The sequence below is a fragment of the Panthera tigris genome, chromosome B4 (assembly GCF_018350195.1).
Source record: "Panthera tigris isolate Pti1 chromosome B4, P.tigris_Pti1_mat1.1, whole genome shotgun sequence".
NCBI lineage: Eukaryota > Metazoa > Chordata > Mammalia > Carnivora > Felidae > Panthera > Panthera tigris.
The window spans coordinates 37,752,987-37,771,491 of record NC_056666.1 but is presented as its reverse complement, the minus strand read 5'-3'; the positions used below and the strand labels follow the sequence as shown (position 1 = coordinate 37,771,491).

Genomic DNA, 18,505 nt, shown 5'->3' with positions numbered 1-18,505 from the left:
ATATAACTTGAATCTTCTTAAACTTATTGAGACTTGTTTTATGGCTTAACATGTGACATATACTGGAGATGTTCTATGTGCGCTCCAAAAGAATGTGTATTCTGATGCTTTTAGATGTAAAGTTCTATACATATCTATTAAGTCTATGTGGTCTAATATATCATTTAAAGCCAATGTTTCCTTATTGATTTTGGTCTGGATGATCTATTCATTGATGTAAGTGAGGTATGAAATCCCCTACTATTATTCTAATGCTGTCAATTTGTCCCTTTAGGTCACTTAATATATGCTTTGTGTATTTAGATTCTTCTACGTTGGGTGCATAAATATTTACAAATGTTATATCTTCTTGCTGGATTTACCTCTTTATCATTATGTAGTTTCCATCTTTGTCTTTTATTACAATCTTCTTTTTTTTATTTTATTTTGAAAGAGATTAGAGACAGCATGAGTGGGGAGGGGCAGAGAGAGGGAGAGAGATTCCCAAGCAAGCTCCGCACTTCCAGCCCAGGGCCCAAAGTGAGGCTCAAACCCACGAACCATGAGATCATGACCTGAGCCAAATCAAGAGTTGGACACTTAACTGACTGAGCCACCCAGTCGCCCCTACAATCTTTAAGAGTCTATTTTTCTGATGTCAGTAAAACTACCCCGGCTTTCTTTTGGTATCCATTTTCATGAAACATCTTTCTCCATCCCTTCACTTTCAGTCTCTATGTGTCCTAATATTTAAAGTGAGTCTCTTGTAGGTAGCTCATAGTGGACTACTGGGTTTGTTTGTTTGTTTGTTTGTTTGTTTTAATCCATTCAGCCACTCTATGTCTTGATTGGAGAATTTATCCAATTATTTATATTCTGTGTAGAATTTATATTCTGTGTAGAATTATTTATATTCTGTGTAGAACTTGTTGACATTTTGTAGTGTTTGTTTATGGTTTATTGTTTGTTTTGTAGCTCCTCTCTCTTCCTTTCTTCTTTTCTTAGTTTCTTCCCTTGTGGTTTGATGACTTTCTATAGTGTTGTGCTTATGTTCCTTTCTCATTATCTTTTGCATATCTATTATGAGTTTTTGCTTTGTGCTTACCATGAGGCTCATATTTAACAGCCCATATACATAGGAATCTATCTTAGGTTGATAGCAGTTTGTTTGAATGCATTCTAAAACTCTATGCTTTTACTCCACCCCTGAACATTTTATATTTTTAATATCACATTTCACATCTTTTTCATGTCTATCCTTTAACTAATTATAGTAGTTACATTATTTTTAATACTTTTATCTTTTAACTTTAATATTAGCTTTGTAAGTGATTAGTCCAATACCTTTACTAAATAGTTGCCTTTGTTGGTTACCATTCATATGCTTTCTTGTTACCAATTAGTCCCCATTCTTTTTAGCTTTAACATTTCACGTAGGGCCAGTTTAGTGCTGATGAACTCCTGTAGCTTTCAGAAAGCTCTTTATCTCTTTTTCAATTGTGAATGATAACCTTGCCAGGTAGAGTATTCTTGGTTGGAAGTGTTTTCGCTTCCCTTTCAGCACTTTCAATATACCATGACATTCCCTGCTGGCCTACAATGTTTCTGCTGAGAAATCTCCTGATAGTCTTATGGGTGCTCCCTTGTATGTAACAAGTTATTTTTAAGATTCTCTCTGGGCATGCCTAGGTGACTCCATTGGCTAAGTGACTGACTCTTGATCTCAGCTTGGGTCATGATCTTGCAGTTTGTGGGTTTGAACTCCACATCAGGCTTTGTGCTGGCAGCATGGAGCCTGCTTGGGATTCTGTCTTTCTTTTTCTCTGCCCCTCTCCCACTCTCTCTTTCTCACTCTCTCTCTCAGAAATAAATAGGTGAACTTAAAAATAAATTCGCTCAGGGCGCCTGGGTGGCTTAGTCGGTTGGGCATCTGACTTCGGCCCAGGTCATTGAGCCCCGCGTCGGGCTCTGTGCTGACAGCTCAGAGCCTGGAGCCTGCTTCGGATTCTGTGTCTCCCTCTCTCTCTGCCCCTCCCCCACTCAAGCTCTGTCTCTCTCAAAAATAAACATTTAAAAAAATTCTCTGTATCCTTAACGTTTGACATTTTAATTTTTTTTTTTTTTAGAGAAAGAGAAAGAGAGTGCAAGCAAGGAGAGGGGCAGAGGGATTGAGAGAGAGAGAGAGAACAGGATCATGACCTGAGCAAAAATCAAAAGTCAGTCACTCAACCAACTGAGCCACCCAGGTGCCCTGACATTTTAATTATAATGTGTCTTGGTGTGGTCTCTTTGGGTTCATCTTGTTTGGAACTCTCTGGGATTTCTGAATCTGGATGTGTGTTTCTTTCCCCAGGTTACAGAAGTTTTTGGCCATTATTTCTTCAAATAAGTTGTCTGCCTCTTTCGCTCTCTCTTCTCCTTTTGAAATTCCTATAATATGAATGTTAGTCCATTTGATGTTGTCCCATAAGTCCCTTAGGTTACCTTCATTTTTTTAGTTCTTATTTCTCTTTGCTCATCTTTTGGGTAAGTTCCACTGCCCTGTCTTCCAGCTCACAGATTCTACCTTCTGCTTCATTTAGTCTGCTTTTGAAACCCACTCATGTCTTCTTCAATTCAGTTATTCTTCAGTTCTACTATTTCTGCTTGGTACTTATATTCTCGATCTCTTTGTTGAAGTTCTCACTGTGTTTAACCATTCTTCTGAGTTTGGTGAGCATCTTTTAACTATTACTTTGAAATCTACATCATGTAAATTACTTATATCTATTTCCCTAAGGTTTGTTTTTTGTTTTCTTTTTCTGGGGTTTCATCTTGTTCTTCTGTTTGGAACCTATTCCTCTGTCTCCTCATTTTGCTTGAGTTTCTGTGTTTGTTTCTATGCATTAGGTGAAACAGCTATCTCTCCCAGTCTTGCAGGAGTGGCCTTATGTAGGAGATGAACCTTACTGTTCAACCATGCCCTAGCTCTTGTTTGCCTCTTGAACCTTTGTGATTATCTAAGCAGCCGGTTTTTTTCCTGGTGGGTCCCTGTTGTAGAGGGTATGCCAAGATTTGTCAGTGTTCCAGAGGGAAGATTTCAGTTAGCACCTGGTTTCAGGCCATTTGGGAGCTAGATCCTCAAGTAGCAGGTTTTAAAGCATGCAAATATATGCAGTCCTATGGGAACATAATCACAGACCCTGCTGGCCTGCAAAACAAGCAGTCTAGAGGAGTCCCCTCAGTGACAGTTGTAAAACGTGAGGCTCCTTTCTGGGAGGGACTAGCAAACTTTCTGAGAGGTATAGCAAGGCTGAGGATCAGCTCAAAGATGGTATCCTATGTTCCCTGATAGCACCTCTGTAGCCTCTAGATGTGTTGTAAATGTGAAGCCTGCCCCTCAGGCTAAAGCTCCAGGGCAAGTAAATAGGCCTTTTACATCAGATAACTGGGAGTGTGTTTCAGTCTGCTGTCTGTGCAGTGCTCTGGGGATGGCAGTCTGCCAAGAACTGTCTCTCCAATTGTTTCAGACCCATTTGACCCAGAAACACAATCGCTCTTGGTCACTGGAGCCAGGTGCTCAGGCATCCCTATGTGGGCTACATCCATAGGCCAGCTTTGTTGGAGCTGTAGTCAGACAGCAGGTAGTGGCGGGGCTTTTGTCCTGCTGGCTGAGGCACGGTCTCAGGGAGTAGCGCACGGGGGCACCCACCAGTGCTAGCAGGGTAGAAGGAGAGTGACAAAATGTCATCTGCCAGCACCACCACTAACTGGGTAGAAGGAGAACACCAAAAATGGCACCCACCAGCATCTCTGTCCCTGGAGACAGTCCCAACAGCCTCTTGTCCTTCTGGCAGACGCCTTAAGAATAGCAAACGGAGGGGGCGCCTGGGTGGCTGAGTTGGTTAAGCTGCCGACCTCGGCTCAGGTCATGATCTCACGGTCCGTGAGTTCGAGCCCCGCGTCGGGCTCTGTGCTGACAGCTCAGAGCCTGGAGCCTGTTTCGGATTCTGTGTCTCCCTCTCTCTGACCCTCCCCCGTTCATGCTCTGTCTCTCCCTGTCTCAAAAATAAATAAAAATGTTAAAAAAATTAAAAAAAAAAAAAAAGAATAGCAAACGGAGGCACCTGGGTGGTTCAGTTGGTTAAGCGTCTGGTACCTGATGTCAGCTCAGGTCATGATCTCACAGTTCGTGAGCTCGAGCCCTGCATCAGCACAGAGCCTGTCAGCACAGAGCCTGCTTGGAATTCTCTCCACCCCCCCCCCCACCCTCCTCCACTCATATTCTCTCTCTTTCTCTTTGTCAAAAACTAAACTAAACAAACAAATAAATAAAAGAACAGCAAACAGATCTCTTTCACTTATGGTCTAGGCACTTTTCAAACTGCTGCTTCTACACTAGGTCCGAGGACAAGCGAGTCTGCACACGAGCCCCTTAAGAGTGGAGTCTGGGTTCCCTACAGCCCTGTGGCTTTTTCAGACACATGCCCCATTGGTCTTCAAAACCAGATGTTTTGGGGGCTCGTGTCTCTAATGCAGGTCCCAAAGGCTGGGGTGCCTAATGTGGGGCACAAACTCCTTGCTGCACAGGAACAAGCTCCATGTTTGTGAGATCCCTCCCAAATGTGGGCCACCGTGCCAGGGGTGGAGTCTTTGGCAAGACTATGTCTCTGCCTAACCTACCATCTCGACGTGGCCTCTTTATCCATTGTGAAGGAGATTACTCCAGTAGTTTTCAGGTCTTTTTCGGAGGGAATTTTCCCCTAGGTAGCTGTAGATCTGTGTCTATGGGAAGGGGTGACTTCAGGATCTTCCTACACCACCATCTTGAACAGAAGCTCCCTCATCACCTGGAGCACCAGGACCAAAAGATGCCTCAGATCTTAAAAGAATCAAAGTATTCAATAATTGCTTGTTGATGAATTGATAGTATGACTATTGAGCATGCTGACATGTGAATCCATTCTCACAGCTGTAGAGAACCGGAAAGGGGGGTGTAGGCATGGGCAGAGAAGTTAGGAATCCAAGACAGGCCTCTTAGGTCTCTACTGATGGGGAATTTACCTAGCAAGCAGTGAACTCTCAGTTGAAGCAGGCCGAGGTCCTCCATCCAGTTTTTCCAATTCCTTGGCCAAAAGGAGTTGATGAGGTCTGTCTTGCTGTGATGCCAGCTTTCTCAAGGTTTGCAGACAAGGCTTCACGTTTTCCTCAACCCTACACATTGGTCCGCAGTAAGCCCCATGAGCTGATCAGATACCATTGACCCTGCAGCAGTAGCACAATGCTGGCCCCCAAGTCACCCAGATGTAGCAGGGTGGCTCCAAGCATAGGGCAGCTACTCGCCCTTCCCCACAGTCCTCGCCAAGTCCTCTCTCAGAGCTGGGTCAGCTCCCCCATAGCACAGTCGAGAAGGAGGGGGGAGAACGACCGAGAGGCTGAGCTGTGCAGCATGGACTGCACTTTCACAAAAAGAGAAGCCTACAGCCACGAAACATCTCTTTTCCAAGAAATGCTGAGAGGGAGCAGGGAGAAAATAAAACACCGAGGCATTTTCAAATGTGGAACCCGCTCAGCCTTTGTTCTTATTTGATGAATGCACCAACCACGAGGCAGATGACAAGCCAAAGAACATTGTTGTGCTGAGAAAGTGTATTTCATCAAGTCCAGCCCGAGATCTCCAAGGAGAGGTAAGTCTGATGAACGATCAGTGCTGGGGAGGACTTCACCAGCAGTCCCACTGCTGCATCCTCTAAACTGGCACTGGGGATTCATAAATGACCCGGAGCTGGCTCTTCCCCTGTTTCTTTCTGCCTCTCTGCCATTTGTGACATTTCACAGGAGAGAAGAGCTACCAAGGCAGGTGAAAAGAAAACTTTAAAAACAAATACATTGTGGGAAGTCGAAATGTTAAGTCCATTGTGCTGCCTGAGAAGGAAAAGTGAAATCTGTGAATCACACAGGCCCGGGTCTTTTTATTTCACATCCGCAGTTAGAAGAGGATGGAGAGAAAGTCTAGGGCTTAGTAGGTGCAGTATTTGCTGGGTGAATGAATAAAAGAATTCCCAGCAGAGGCTTGGATCTGGAGTGACCAGCTGGCTTTCTTAAAGACCTGTCACTCACGGACTCACATTCTTCAGAGACGTCATGAAAATTAGCAAGGGGTACTAAGCAGCCAAGCTCTTGGCAGCTTCTAGAGTGTCTAGCTCTACTTCTACAGCTCCAGTCGCCCTAGCAGGAGAAGCAGTCTGCTCCAAAGCCCAAATTCTGGATTACACTCAGCACGAGCCCCACACACATGCAAACACAGAGAATCCACCTCAAACAGCACTTCTTGCCCAACAAGATTAAGTGTCCTGTCCATGCCAATTTCCCATGTTGACCCATATGGTAAAGAGGGGGCTGGGAGGGGAAGAAGCCTTTGCTGTCTTCCAAAGATCAGTGGGTCTAGGGGCACCTTGGTCAGTTAAGCATCCGACTCTTGATTTCGGCTCACATCATGATCTCATTATTGTGGGATCGGGCCCCACATCAGGCTCCATGCTGGGCATGGAGCCTGCTTAAGATTCTCTCTCTCTCTCTCTCTCTCTCTCTCTCTCTCTCTCCCCTGCCTCTCCCCTGTGCACACCCATGCTCACTATCTCGAAAGAAAAAAGGAAGAAAGAAAGAAAGAAAGAAAGAAAGAAAGAAAGAAAGAAAGAAAAGGAAAAGAGAAAAAAAGAAAAGACAAGACAGAAAGAAAGAAAGATTGGTGGGGTCTATTCCCAAATATTCTAATTCTCCTCCTTCTGGGCACATGAAGGAGGCCGCCTTCAAGAGGTGGAGTTTTCCCCCAACCCTGGAGTTCCAGCTGGTCCTCTGACTTGCTTTGATGAAGCAGCAGATGGATGTTACCCTGTGAGATGTCAGAGCCTAGATCCCAAGAGGTCCCAGAGATCCCATTTCACCTTAAAGGACAGTTTCCTTGAGAATGAGAAATCACATGGGGGAAGAGGGGCCCAGATGAGAGGCAACACCAATCACCAGACACCTGAGAGAGGCTCTCAGACTGTCCAGGCCCTGCAGGGCCACCAGGTGACAGTCACCACATTAATAAGCTTAGGTAATGAGACCAACTGGGCTGGGCCTCAATGGCTAACCCACAGAACTGTGAGAAAATAAAAATGGTTCTGCTAAATTTTGGGGTGGTTTGTTATACAGCAATAAACAATCAATACAAAACTCATCCAGCAAGTCTGTGCAGCTATTCACAAGAATGAGGTCATTCTCTATGCACTGATGTGGAAAGATGGCTGGAGAAGTTGCCAGTCAGTATAATACAATTCTACTTATGGAAATTGTTAAGTTAGTAGGTAGACAGCTGGATGCCGGTCTATCCTAAAAATACCTGGAAAGAATAAAAACCAAAGTATTAACAGTGATTATCTCTGAAGGGCAGGATTATAGGAGATTTTCCTTTTATATAATGCATGTAATGTTCGAATATTATAATGAATCTGTGGGGTTTTTTGTGACAACAACAAAGAAAGGTATATTTAAAAAATTCACCTTGAATTCTGCTACAAGCTGATTTTTCCTAAAACATCCCTTTCATCCTGTTATTCCCCCATTCAGGGACCAGCACCTGCTCCCCACTGCCAGCCTCCTACAATCTGACTCTCCTCTGGATGACATTCAAGGTGCCCCCAGGCCGGAGCCCTCCTCCCCCGCCCCCGTGTTCATCTCCAGGTCACACCCATCTCGACCCCCACCTCCAAGCCTGCCACCCACCACCGCGACCACTCAAAGAACCCTCGACCACACAAAGATTGTGCCTCTCACAATCCCTCCCACAAGGCCCAGCCCCATCTCCCCTAGGACCCTCTAGGGGTCCTCAGAGAAAGTTCCACCCAGCCCTGCCCTGGATTGGATGGTGTACTATATTATGATCTCCCTGCACTGCAGGAATTGACTGTCCCTCAAGGGGCACCTTCGTAGACACAGGCTGACTGACCACCATCATCTCCAGCTTCTCTGGCTAATAGTGGGAGAGGGAAAGAGCACAGACAGGCAATTCCAACTCCCTTCCCTCTCTGTGCCCACCGGCTGGATGGTGGGTAATGACCCTGGACTAGGGCTTCCTCCCCATGCACCTCGTCTCCACAGGCAAGTGGGAGCCAATTTGCAACGGCTGCTAATTCACAGTGACTCATGCCTCCTGGGCTGCTCTAGGGGCTCTCCCTCCCCACCCTCCAGGTCCCACAAGCTGTATTTGGATCCAAACTCTGGCTTCAAACCTAATTGCCTTCCTGGGGGGCCCAACGGCTCTTCCTCCCTCAGGTCCCTGCAATCTGCACGTCCAGTTTTTAAACAAAGCTGTTTAGAATCTCTCAGGATTAAGTGGAAAATTGCAAGCCCAGACCTCTACCTCACTTTCTCTAAAACACAACATGTCATTCTACATGTTCATACAGTCCCATTCAAACCCAGCCAGTCACCCTGCCCCTCTGAGCCCTTCCATAGGGCTTGGCCCTATTGGGGGCTAGAGACTTGCTCAGGCAGGCTCTGCTCCCACTGTCCCTGGCACCGCCACCCCCAGGGCTTGTCGGAGAATATCAGCCCCCTAAGCCTCCGTTTCCACACTGTGGCAGGTGGCCAGGTAAGAGGGCTTAGGCAGGGCTGGCAGGTACTGTGTTCAAGTCTTACACCGCCCTCTAAGGAGGGGGTGTTCCCACCACAGGTAGACAGTGACGTATTGAAAGGGCTCAGGTGGGCCTCTCACCTGAGTCCCAGAACAACACAAGAGAACTCCTTCCCACACAAGCCCACATGGGCACACCCAGCCACACACACGCTAGGTCAAACACATGCATACTAACCCACATGCACACAGACACATGTGCATGGCCACACCCTGTCCCAGCCTTGCTCTGAGCACCCCCCCTGAGATCACTTCCCTCACCTGTCCACTGGTCTCAGAGACCCGTTCCCACCCCCAAGCCCTCTCCCTGACTCAGAGCCTGGCACATTTCCCTCACTGGGAGGGGGAGGAGCACGCATGCGTGTGCCGCCAGCCACATGCGCCCCGCATGCTGGTAGGAGGCCGTGGGCACGGGTGGATATACACAGCCAGGACTCCAGGAGAATTCCCAGGCAGAGACAGGCATTGTTCAGGTTTTACAATCATGTATTTGCTTTAATGTTTCTTTTTAACCTGAGAAACAGCAGTTTTTTGAATCTGCATGAAGATGCTATAAGGGTTAGCAGTGGCCTACGCTGCTAAGGCCAAGGCTAAGAACGCACCAAGCTCCCGTGCCAGAACAGGACCCTCAGCCCTCCTGCAGAGACAGTCAAGCCCTCCCAGTACGCGAGAGGATTCCAGGGGTTCTGCTGAGCTGTCTGACTCTCCAGACCCCCTGGACAGTTCTCCACTCACATCCTTTCCTATCACAAGGTCAGATATTTGAACAAACACTGACCATTGAGCATAGATATGGTCACAAGACTCTCAAAAAGTGAGTATTCAAAATACAGTTAATTTCCTACCACTGTCTGAGGAGTGGGAAGGAAGACTAAGCAGAGAAGAGGTGTGATAAACCCAAAAGCACAGACAGTATTAAACAATAGATACTCAAAAAATAATCTATATTTCACTCCTGAGTATAGACTAAAGCACACAGGCTGTGACACTCAAAGCCAGCAGAGGTGCTCCTTCTGGCTCTGTCATATTCACAAGGACCTCAACCCAGTTCAGGCTGAGTTTTTGGTTCAGTACGAGGGAAAGGGTTTGGAAGTTGGATTACACCCAGGCAGATATTCTCGCTTCATTATGCTGTGGCTATAACTGAAGTTGAAATTGTCAACTCACCAGGCTGGAGTGCAGCCATGGAACCTTCTAGCTCCTAAATGCATCGGGCAGGGGCAGGAGGCAGTTAAAATGAAAGCAGCAGCAGGGCCACCGGCACAGGACGGAAGTCAGGCCTCAAGACCCTGCCACTAACCGGACAGGCAACCATCTCTGTAAACAACCTCCGCCCCATCCCACTTCCATCAGAAACCAGGGCCTCTGTTTTAATCATTAACTTCACTCTTTCCTCCTCCATGTACCTCTAGGCCAGAGGCAGAGAGGGCCCTTGTAAGAGGAGGAGGTATTCGGGAAGCCCCAGGACTGGAAGCCAAAACCCCCTCGTCCCACTCAGAAACCACCTTTATCAAAGCTCAAGGAACCTTAGCAAAGGGCGGTCCAGACTCCCATTTTTCAGGTGAAGAAACCAGCCTGATGAAAGCAACTAATTTGCCAAAGGTCACAAAGCCCATTAGAGGCAGAGGCAGGAGCCGGGTGAGAGCCTCCATCCAGGAGCTGACCATCATTCCAGAGGCTCAACAGCATGACAAGAAACGACACAACCAAAGCCCTGTGAGGCCAAAACCATAGGAAAGGATAAACTTCCTGTCTGGAGGTCCTTCCCTCAGGTCTCCCTCCCAAATGTACAGAAGGACGGTCTTCTGGCTAGAAATGACTGGTGTCAGGGGCCGTCTGTCTCCCCAAGGCTGTGCAGGCCTCCTGGGAAGCTTGCCACCATGTTCTGCCCTTGCAGGACCCCCCAGGAGCAGGCTGCACAGGATCTCCATGATGGGGCAGGCCATACTGTGTGGGGCCAGGAGGCGCTGAGTGGCAAGGGGTGACCTAGTCCTCAAGTCTTTCCCTCCCTGCTGCTTGCTGTCTGCCAGATTGGTTTCCTTGGGCTCAGGCCACTGTGCCTGGCTGCACTGCACAGTCCATCCACAGGCGGTGCTCCAAACCCCACAGCGCAACAATGAAAGCAGACACCCCACCCGAGCCCCAGGGAGGAGGGGGGAAGACTTAAAATGGGAGCTCCCACATTCCTGCCATGGGAGCCGAAGGAGGGACCTGGAGGTGATTCTCGGGAGCCACAAGAAGGGGCTCCTGGCCTGTGGTAGGAAAAGCAGGCACTGCGGGCCAGGGTCTGAATCCCCGCCTCACCTCCCACTACAGATGTGGTCTTAGGCCAGGCTCCGGCCAGCCCTCAGCCTCACCTATGGCCACTGTAACATGGGGGCAAATGACAGCTACCTTGTAGGATTCTTGTGAAAATTCAAGGAGATTTAAATGAAGATTTAATATGACTTCAGTTAAATTCGTCGTGGACACAGTCTGAAACCATGGCTACTGGTGATGATGATAAATGTGAACGCTGGCATCCTAAGTATGACGTGCAAAGTATGGCAGGACAATAAGAGGTCCGTGGCCACTCCTGGGACACCAAATAGTCTCTGCTGCAACTCACAGAGAAAGGAATCTTTGGGCAAGATAAGTTACCAGCCAGCACCATCCTTCCAACCACCACCCCCATCCCTACCCCCATACTGCTGAGTTCTTGGAACGTGAGAGATTTACCAATCACCCAGGAGGAGAAAGCCACAGGATAAAACACACATAAATTAAAACATAAAAAGACCCAGGTCTTTAAGCAGTACCCCCAGGGAACCTGAATCAGCACCATCCACAAGGGCTGCCTTACTGCCTAAGTGGCTTCTGCCTGGCTCCAGTAGGGCAGGGACCTTGATGCACAAGTGCTTGGACAAAGAAGCTATCAGCAAGACCCCAGGAAGCTGTGGGAGCAGAGATTAGGATCCTGGAGAGGGTCCTGGCAGAGGGTGCCCACCCGGAGGGCCAGGGACATTGCTGCGGCGGCCAGGATAGAGAACTATAGAGAACAGAGACAGGTAGGATTGGCCAGATTCCCTCAGATTCTTTTCTGGCCAGCTAGTGGGAGGTCCTCTACCCTGGCTCCCAAGCCTGCTGGGAGGAGACAGGAAGCAGGAAGGTACAGGCCTCTCCTGCGTCCCTGGATTTCCTCCCTGTAATCAAGGTGGCCAGGAAAGAAATTAAGAGGACTACCCCAGCCATCAATCAGAAATAGTGGGGAGGGAGTAACTGTCTCCTTACCCCCAAAGCCCAATTTTAGGGGCTTATCAAAATGCAAAGTCAAAAGCCACGACAGAGAGACATCTAGCAAACATCAGCATACCATTCATTCTATCCTCTCTCCCCAAGAATGACTTTAGATAGTTTATAACACAAAGATTTTCAGAGACCCCATCACACGATGGACCCAGACTGACCTGTTTCTTTGAATTTCCTACAAGCACCTTGGCTGCTGACTGAGGGGAGAAGATCCCAGGATATTCCTGCAGAAAAATAAAAAATTAAGTAATTGCTTTGCTGTGAAGCCGCTCTAGGGTGAATTCCGTCCAGCAGTGGCCACTCTTTGGAGAGGAGGCGTCCCATCTAGAACCTAGTCAATCAACAGACGGAGAAAACCAGAAATGGTAAACTGGTTCCAGCTGCTACACCAAGTTCACTCAGCTAGTAGTGGGTGCCTAAAGCATCATACGCAGAACCCAAGCCCTGGCCTGGTGGTTAAGACAGCTGTGATCTATTAGTAATGTCTGCTGTGGGCAGAAGGAACAGAATCCATGCTATACATATTTGCCATCTGTGAAGTAGACCTTGGCATCAAGGGCTTAACGTTTGTCATTTTGACCACTCACAAAATGACCCGAACTTTCAAGATATGTAAAACTGTTGAACTTTACTGAGACCTGAGTGTAACACACATCCCCTATGGGGTTGATGTAAAGGAACAGGACATGTTGTTGTTTTCATCTCTACCACATCCAAACTTTCTCTTGTGGAGCAATAAAAACGTGGTGGAAAATGCCCATCAAGTGAGAGAGAAATCCGCAGCAGGAGTTGAAAGGGTAGTTAACTCGGGGTATGAAAATATATACAGGAAACACTTGGCTCTCTGCAGAAACATGACACTGGAGAAAGCCAGGCCCATGTACAAAGACTGCTGCAGATGCAAATCTGGCATTCTAGAAGATACAAGATTCATTTCTTGAGGACATCAGAGGTACACACTGTGCCCACTCTGTGATGCTCAGCAGTGAGTAGTGGGCCAGGAAGAACACAGAGGGAGTCAGAATCCACCCCCTGAAGGGGCTTATCATCTACTTGGAGACATGATGGTACACAATGGAAACAGTAAATGGCCTTGCACATTCCCAGTCACCCAGCTTAGAATCAGCTTCAGTGCCCCTTCCTCCTCTCCTTGCCACCCCCATTCAATTAATTCACAAATGCTCTAACCCTGCTTCCAAAATGTCCCAGGTCTAGCTCCACCTTGCCATTCCTCACAGCTGCCCAGTGCTCTCCCCACCATGATTTTCCTCCTTCCTGGGCCCCAGACTCACCCTCCTTAGACCTCGCCCTGCTTCTGCGGCCCCTGCTCGAAAACCTGCCAAGTTCCTGTCTCTCCAGCAGCAGCCCAGTGCCTGCAATGGTGGCACTCAGCTTCTTATGACGGAACGGTTGGACGAATGGATGAGATTCTTTGGCTGTGCCAAAGGCCACCCACAATAGGCCCAGTGTCTACCTGGTCCAGCCTTCTATTTCTCTTCATGCAACCTACTCACCAGCCCACACTCTCAGCGCCTCTCTACAGGCTGATCCTTCCTCCCTTCTGCTCAACTGCAAGCCACTCTTCAAAGTTCACATCAAATGCCACCCGCTACATGAGGTGCTTCTCCAGAATTGAGGTGGTTATTCTCCTTGTTTGAACTCACATAATGCCATGGGCCACTCACCTTGTACCTTGAATTCTCACTTTTTGAACCCCTTTCTTGACCTTTTACTGCATTATACACGCCATGAAAACAAGGACCTTTATCTTTTTCATTTTTGTATCATCAGAACTTAACACAGACTCTTGTACTATGACACACACACCAAGTGTTGATGGATTTCACTAAAGAATCACCCCCAGGCAGTGTATAAAAGTCAGGAGAGATGAAAACAGAAAATGCCACAGGAGTTCCAAGGAAAAAGAGGTGCTTTGATGGATGGGTGGACAGAGAAGCCTCCAAGAAGGAACTCAGGCATGAGTAGGGTCTTGAAAGAGGGGGAGGTGGGAGCAGGGAAGAGCAATCCAGAAAGGTGGAACAGTGTGAACTCACGGACAAAGGAGGAATGAGCAAAGCATGCTTGGGAGATCAGTTTGGCTGGAAAATCAGCATGCTTGGGAGATCAGTTTGGATCCCTGGGTGAGAAGGGTGGGAGATAAAGCTAGCCAGGCAGGCTTGGAGATGGATAGGAAGGATGCTGAGTGCCAGACTAAGGTACCTGGATTTGACTCATTCCCTCTTAGTCAGTGAGGATGACAATCACACCAGGCCTAGGCCTTATGGTAGAAGAAGTCTTGTTTCTCTTGTTCTGAGCATATTAGTCTAGTCTCCTTAGCTAGGTTATAAATAACAACCACCATTTACTGCACACCTGCTGTGTGTGAGGCCCTAAGCTACGAGCTTCACATACATTATCTCATTGCTCCTTCCAACAGCCCTGAGAGCTTCATATTGTTATCCTGGTTTTGCAAGCAGGAAGCTAAAGCTACAAGAGGTGAAGGCACTTGCCCAAGGCCTCACCCACTCACTCACTTACTCACCAATACAGTGGTACTGGAGTTAGACACAGGGATGGGGCCAGCACTCCAACCAGCTACCACAGGCCCCAGGACTTCCCTTTGAAGCCCGGCTGCTTCTTCACAACCCTCCTCAATAATTCCTTAAAGCCAACATTTATTAAGCACATAGCAGGAGCAGAATAAAGCACACAAAGAACGGTGGTTTGGGGGGGGGGGGAGCGGGGGGGAGAAATGGAGAGTTATTGTTTAATGGGTGTACAGTTTCAGTTTTGCAAGGTGAAAAAGTTCTAGAGATCTGTTGCACAACAACGTGAGTATACTTAACCCAAATGAACTCTACGCTTAAATATGATGAAGATGATACATTCTGTTATTTTTTTTTACCACAATAAAAAACTTTTTTAAATAAAGCACACTTATTATTTGACTGATCGGCTATCCCTGGCATCTTATTTTGTTAATCATCTAACTCAGGAAAAGACTCTAGAAACATTTTAATGCAGTGACCCTCCAAAACACAGAGCTGAAAAGGGGAGGTAACATGTCCAGGGCTGCACAAACAGATGGTGTTAGAGCTAAGATCAGAGCCCAGCTTCCACAGACTTAATAGGGAAGAATGACAGAGACAGCAAAGCATAATGCAAAACACATGGCAGGGGGGTGGTCAGAAGCCACAGGTTCAAGTTCTGCTTCCTTCCACCTAATGAGTTCTGTAACCTCAGAGAAGTCATTTATTCTCTCTGAGCTTCATTTTCCTAATCTATAAGAAGACAATTAAAAAGAACATATACTTAATAAGATTAGGTGTGAGTCAAATAAAATTATATACAGCTAATAATGCAGTGAAAACACTTGACCAACTACGAATTACCTTATAAACACTGGTTATTGTGATTAATACTAAATATCTGTTCATAGATTTAAAGACTAAAATCTGATTTAGTCAGATCAAACAAAAAACAATCCCATTCCATTCTGGTCCACTCTCAGCTGTTCAGAGCCTTGCACATAGCAGGTCTTCAATGAGTGAGTGCAGAACTGAATTACTCTTCAAAGTTTTCTCCACCCCCATCCTGTTCCCTCCCTCACCCCCAACCCAGAGCCCAGCTGCATCAGCCATGCCAGGACCAGGTGGAAGATAGGAAGCCCCTGTGAATGTCTGCCTCCCTGGCTGCATTCCTTAGCTAAATATAAATGATTTGTCCAGTCCATTGTTTGAAATTATCCATAATACCTCACCTCCCCTCCCCATTACTTACGATGACAAGCTGACTGCACATCTTTATAGCAGAACATACATACAAAACATTCTCTGCGGCTATTTTTAGTAGAGAGAGGGAAGCTGGTGGGTATACAGGGATCAGAGCATGAGTCCTCAGTTTTCTCCACTAGTCCAGGAAAGCTTCCTGGAGGAGGAAATACCTGAGTCACTTCAGAGAAGGGGGCAGCTGCAGGTCAGAAAGACACCCTCACATGAGTGTGCTTCTCTGGACCAAAGGGAGGTGAGCTGCTGCCTTCTAATCCCCATTTTTGGGATGGGGAGGAAAGGTCGACACAACCCGGGGAGCGGGGGGGGGGGGGGGGGGGGGGGGGGGGGGAATCCCATATTACTCCAATACTTCAAATTGGCCCAGACAGTACACGCATTTGGGGAGGGGTTAGGGAAAAGGCCAATATCTTTTTCAAAAAGAGAACATCCAAGACTGGATCCAGTTCCGAGATACACAAGTACAAATACTGTTCACATAACAAGCCAGTTTCTTGTTGGGACTTTTTTTTTTTTTCCCCAACCACAAGAAAGTTTTTTAAAGTCCCAAACTTGGATACACAGATGGACTACATCTTGGAACTCGGGATGTGCCAAAGCCCTGTCACTGTGAGTGCCGATCTGCCAGCGGTGGCCCAAGGAGTGGTCAGGGGTGTCCGGCGAAGGGGGGAGGCAGGCAATATCCCAGCCCCGCCCGAGCTCCCGCCCTCCCTGAGGGCGCGTTATAGACTACCCCAAGCCAGTCCACGGAGCCACACAGTCAGAAAGCCTTGACAGCTCTGAGGCTCTCTCTTTCTGCTGCAGCCTACAGCCCTCCCATCCCTTCACTTGGCATTCCGCTGTCCGCTCTCCCGCAGCCCCGTTCCCAAAGGGTCTTCGTCCGAGCCTCTCCGCCTGCAGACCCCTCTTCGCTCTGTTACGGGACTCCGCGCACACACACCCCCTTCCCCGGCCGCTTCCCGCGTCCTCACAGGGCGCCTACCCCATTCCTCCCTCGGCTCGCCCACTACCGCCCTCCCGACACCCCTCCCCGGGACGCCCCGGAGTCGCTCCCCTCGATGGAGATCCGGGCCGGGGCTGGCGCGGCCCGCGTACAGCGGGCCCGAGCCCCGCAAGGCCGCGCGCTCCCGAGCCCCCGGGCCCGCCGCCCGCCCCGACCGCACTCACCGCGCTTGGGGAACGTGGGGTCCCGGCTCGCTCCCGCTCCCGCACCGCCGCCGCCGCCGCGGCCGCCAGCGGAAACGGGGGGCGGGGCCGGGGGCTCGCGGCGGGGGGCGGGGCCTGCCCGGGAATGGCGAGGCCGCGGGGCGGGGCCGGCGGCGGGGAGGGGCGGGGCCGAGGGGCAGCAGCCCGAAGCGCGAGGGGAGGGGGTCCGGAGCGCGAGGGGAGGGGGGGGCCGGAGCCCTAAGAGGGAGCTGGAGCGGGTCCTGGAGGCCGGGGCTTCGGACACCCCCTGACCGCACCCCAGCGTCCGAGCCGGAGGGAGCCCGTGGTGAGGCCGGGGCCGCGCTGGGCACCGGCGTCCAGGGCCAGGCGTGGCCGCCCTCTGGGCTTCCTTCCGGAAGCCTTCCTCCCCTCCCACCTCGGGGCTCCGACCCGCCGCTCAGCCGGGGCGTCCGCACGACGCCACCCCCCTGCCACCGCGGGCCTGGGCCGCCGCCGAGACCAGACGCGGGGAGGGAGCGGGAGGAGCCCGGGAGGCCGCGCGCCCGCCCCGCCCCGGGGGCTGTCGCGGCCTGGGTCGCCAGCGTCCCCCGGGAGCCAGGCCGGCCGGTCTCCCGCCCCCGCCCCCACGCCTGAGAAATCCGTCTCCGGTATTTCGGGCGGACTAGATGTTGACCACGCGGTGTGTAGTAGGTCCTGTCCGCAGATACCCTGGAGGAGGAGCCGCTATTTGCCTCCCCAGGAGCGCAAGGCCTCCAAGTGTTGGTAAAGGGCACCGTGTGGTGGAGGAACTGAATTGAAGCAGGAAAATTCAAGTTAGGCATCTCTGGCCCAGCGCTTCCTATAGGCCTTTCTGGGCCTGGATTCTTGAAGGCCTGACTCTTTTCCCAAGTGAGAGCGCCTGCCGTCTCTCCTCTCCAGTATTACTGTCCTCAGGCGGGTTCTGTGCTCCCCACGTGCAACCATGGTGTGTTGAGTATGACTTGAGACAGATTTTTTTTTTAACCTGACTATAATTACCAGGACCCCTTGACCTCTCCTAATTAGACTGGCAGTTTCTTCTCATCTCCGGGGCCCCCTCCCCTTATACACTCAAAGTCTTGCTTTTGTCTGTAACACTTAACCAAATAATCCACCTCCTTCTGACTCCCCTTTTCCTTCCTTCAACACCTTGTTCACACACACAGCCCCATAAAGTCTTCCTACACTAACCCCCACCCACCCCAATGTCTTCAGTCGCTGTGGCAATCCTTTACCCTTGAGCACAATGCTGCTAGTTCTGCCCAGCTTCCAGAAGAGGAAATAGACCCAGCGAGGGAAAGGGACTTTCTACCAATATCTGCCTGGGAGTGGTCCTACTGTAAAAACAAAGAGAGGCAACCTGGTATGGGAGCAACCATGGAGCTTTGGAACCCATCAGACTCTGAGTGGAATCCCAGCTCTGCCTCTTATGGGTTGTGACCTCTCTAGACCTCAATTTCCAAACCTGTGAAATATGACTTAGTAATATCAATGCCACAGGGCTGATGGGCTTACTAAGACCATGGAGGCCAAAGCACAATATCTGATGCATGCTGGATGTTTAACAAATGTTAGTTTCCCCCTGCCCTTTAAAGGAAGATACACAAAT

General features: G+C 49.2%; 1 protein-coding gene across 3 annotated transcripts in view; it reads right to left on the bottom strand.

The window, feature by feature from the left end:
- TSPAN9 (tetraspanin 9) overlaps positions 1-16,956 on the bottom strand; it is a 202,636-nt gene extending 185,680 nt beyond the window's left edge. The window contains exons 1-2 of one of the 3 annotated variants that reach the window (XM_042991584.1): positions 16,879-16,956; positions 12,082-12,147 (exon numbers count right to left, since the gene is read on the bottom strand). Coding sequence is in view for 1 of the 3 variants with exons in the window: in XM_042991583.1 (XP_042847517.1) it covers positions 12,082-12,147; positions 15,704-15,740 (103 nt within the window). In the remaining 2 variants the exon portion in view is untranslated. Of the gene's footprint in view, positions 1-12,081; positions 12,148-15,703; positions 15,834-16,878 lie in introns of those variants that run through there. The other 2 variants (XM_042991583.1, XM_042991585.1) reach the window with 2 other exon arrangements.
- Between the last annotated feature and the right edge of the window lie 1,549 nt (positions 16,957-18,505).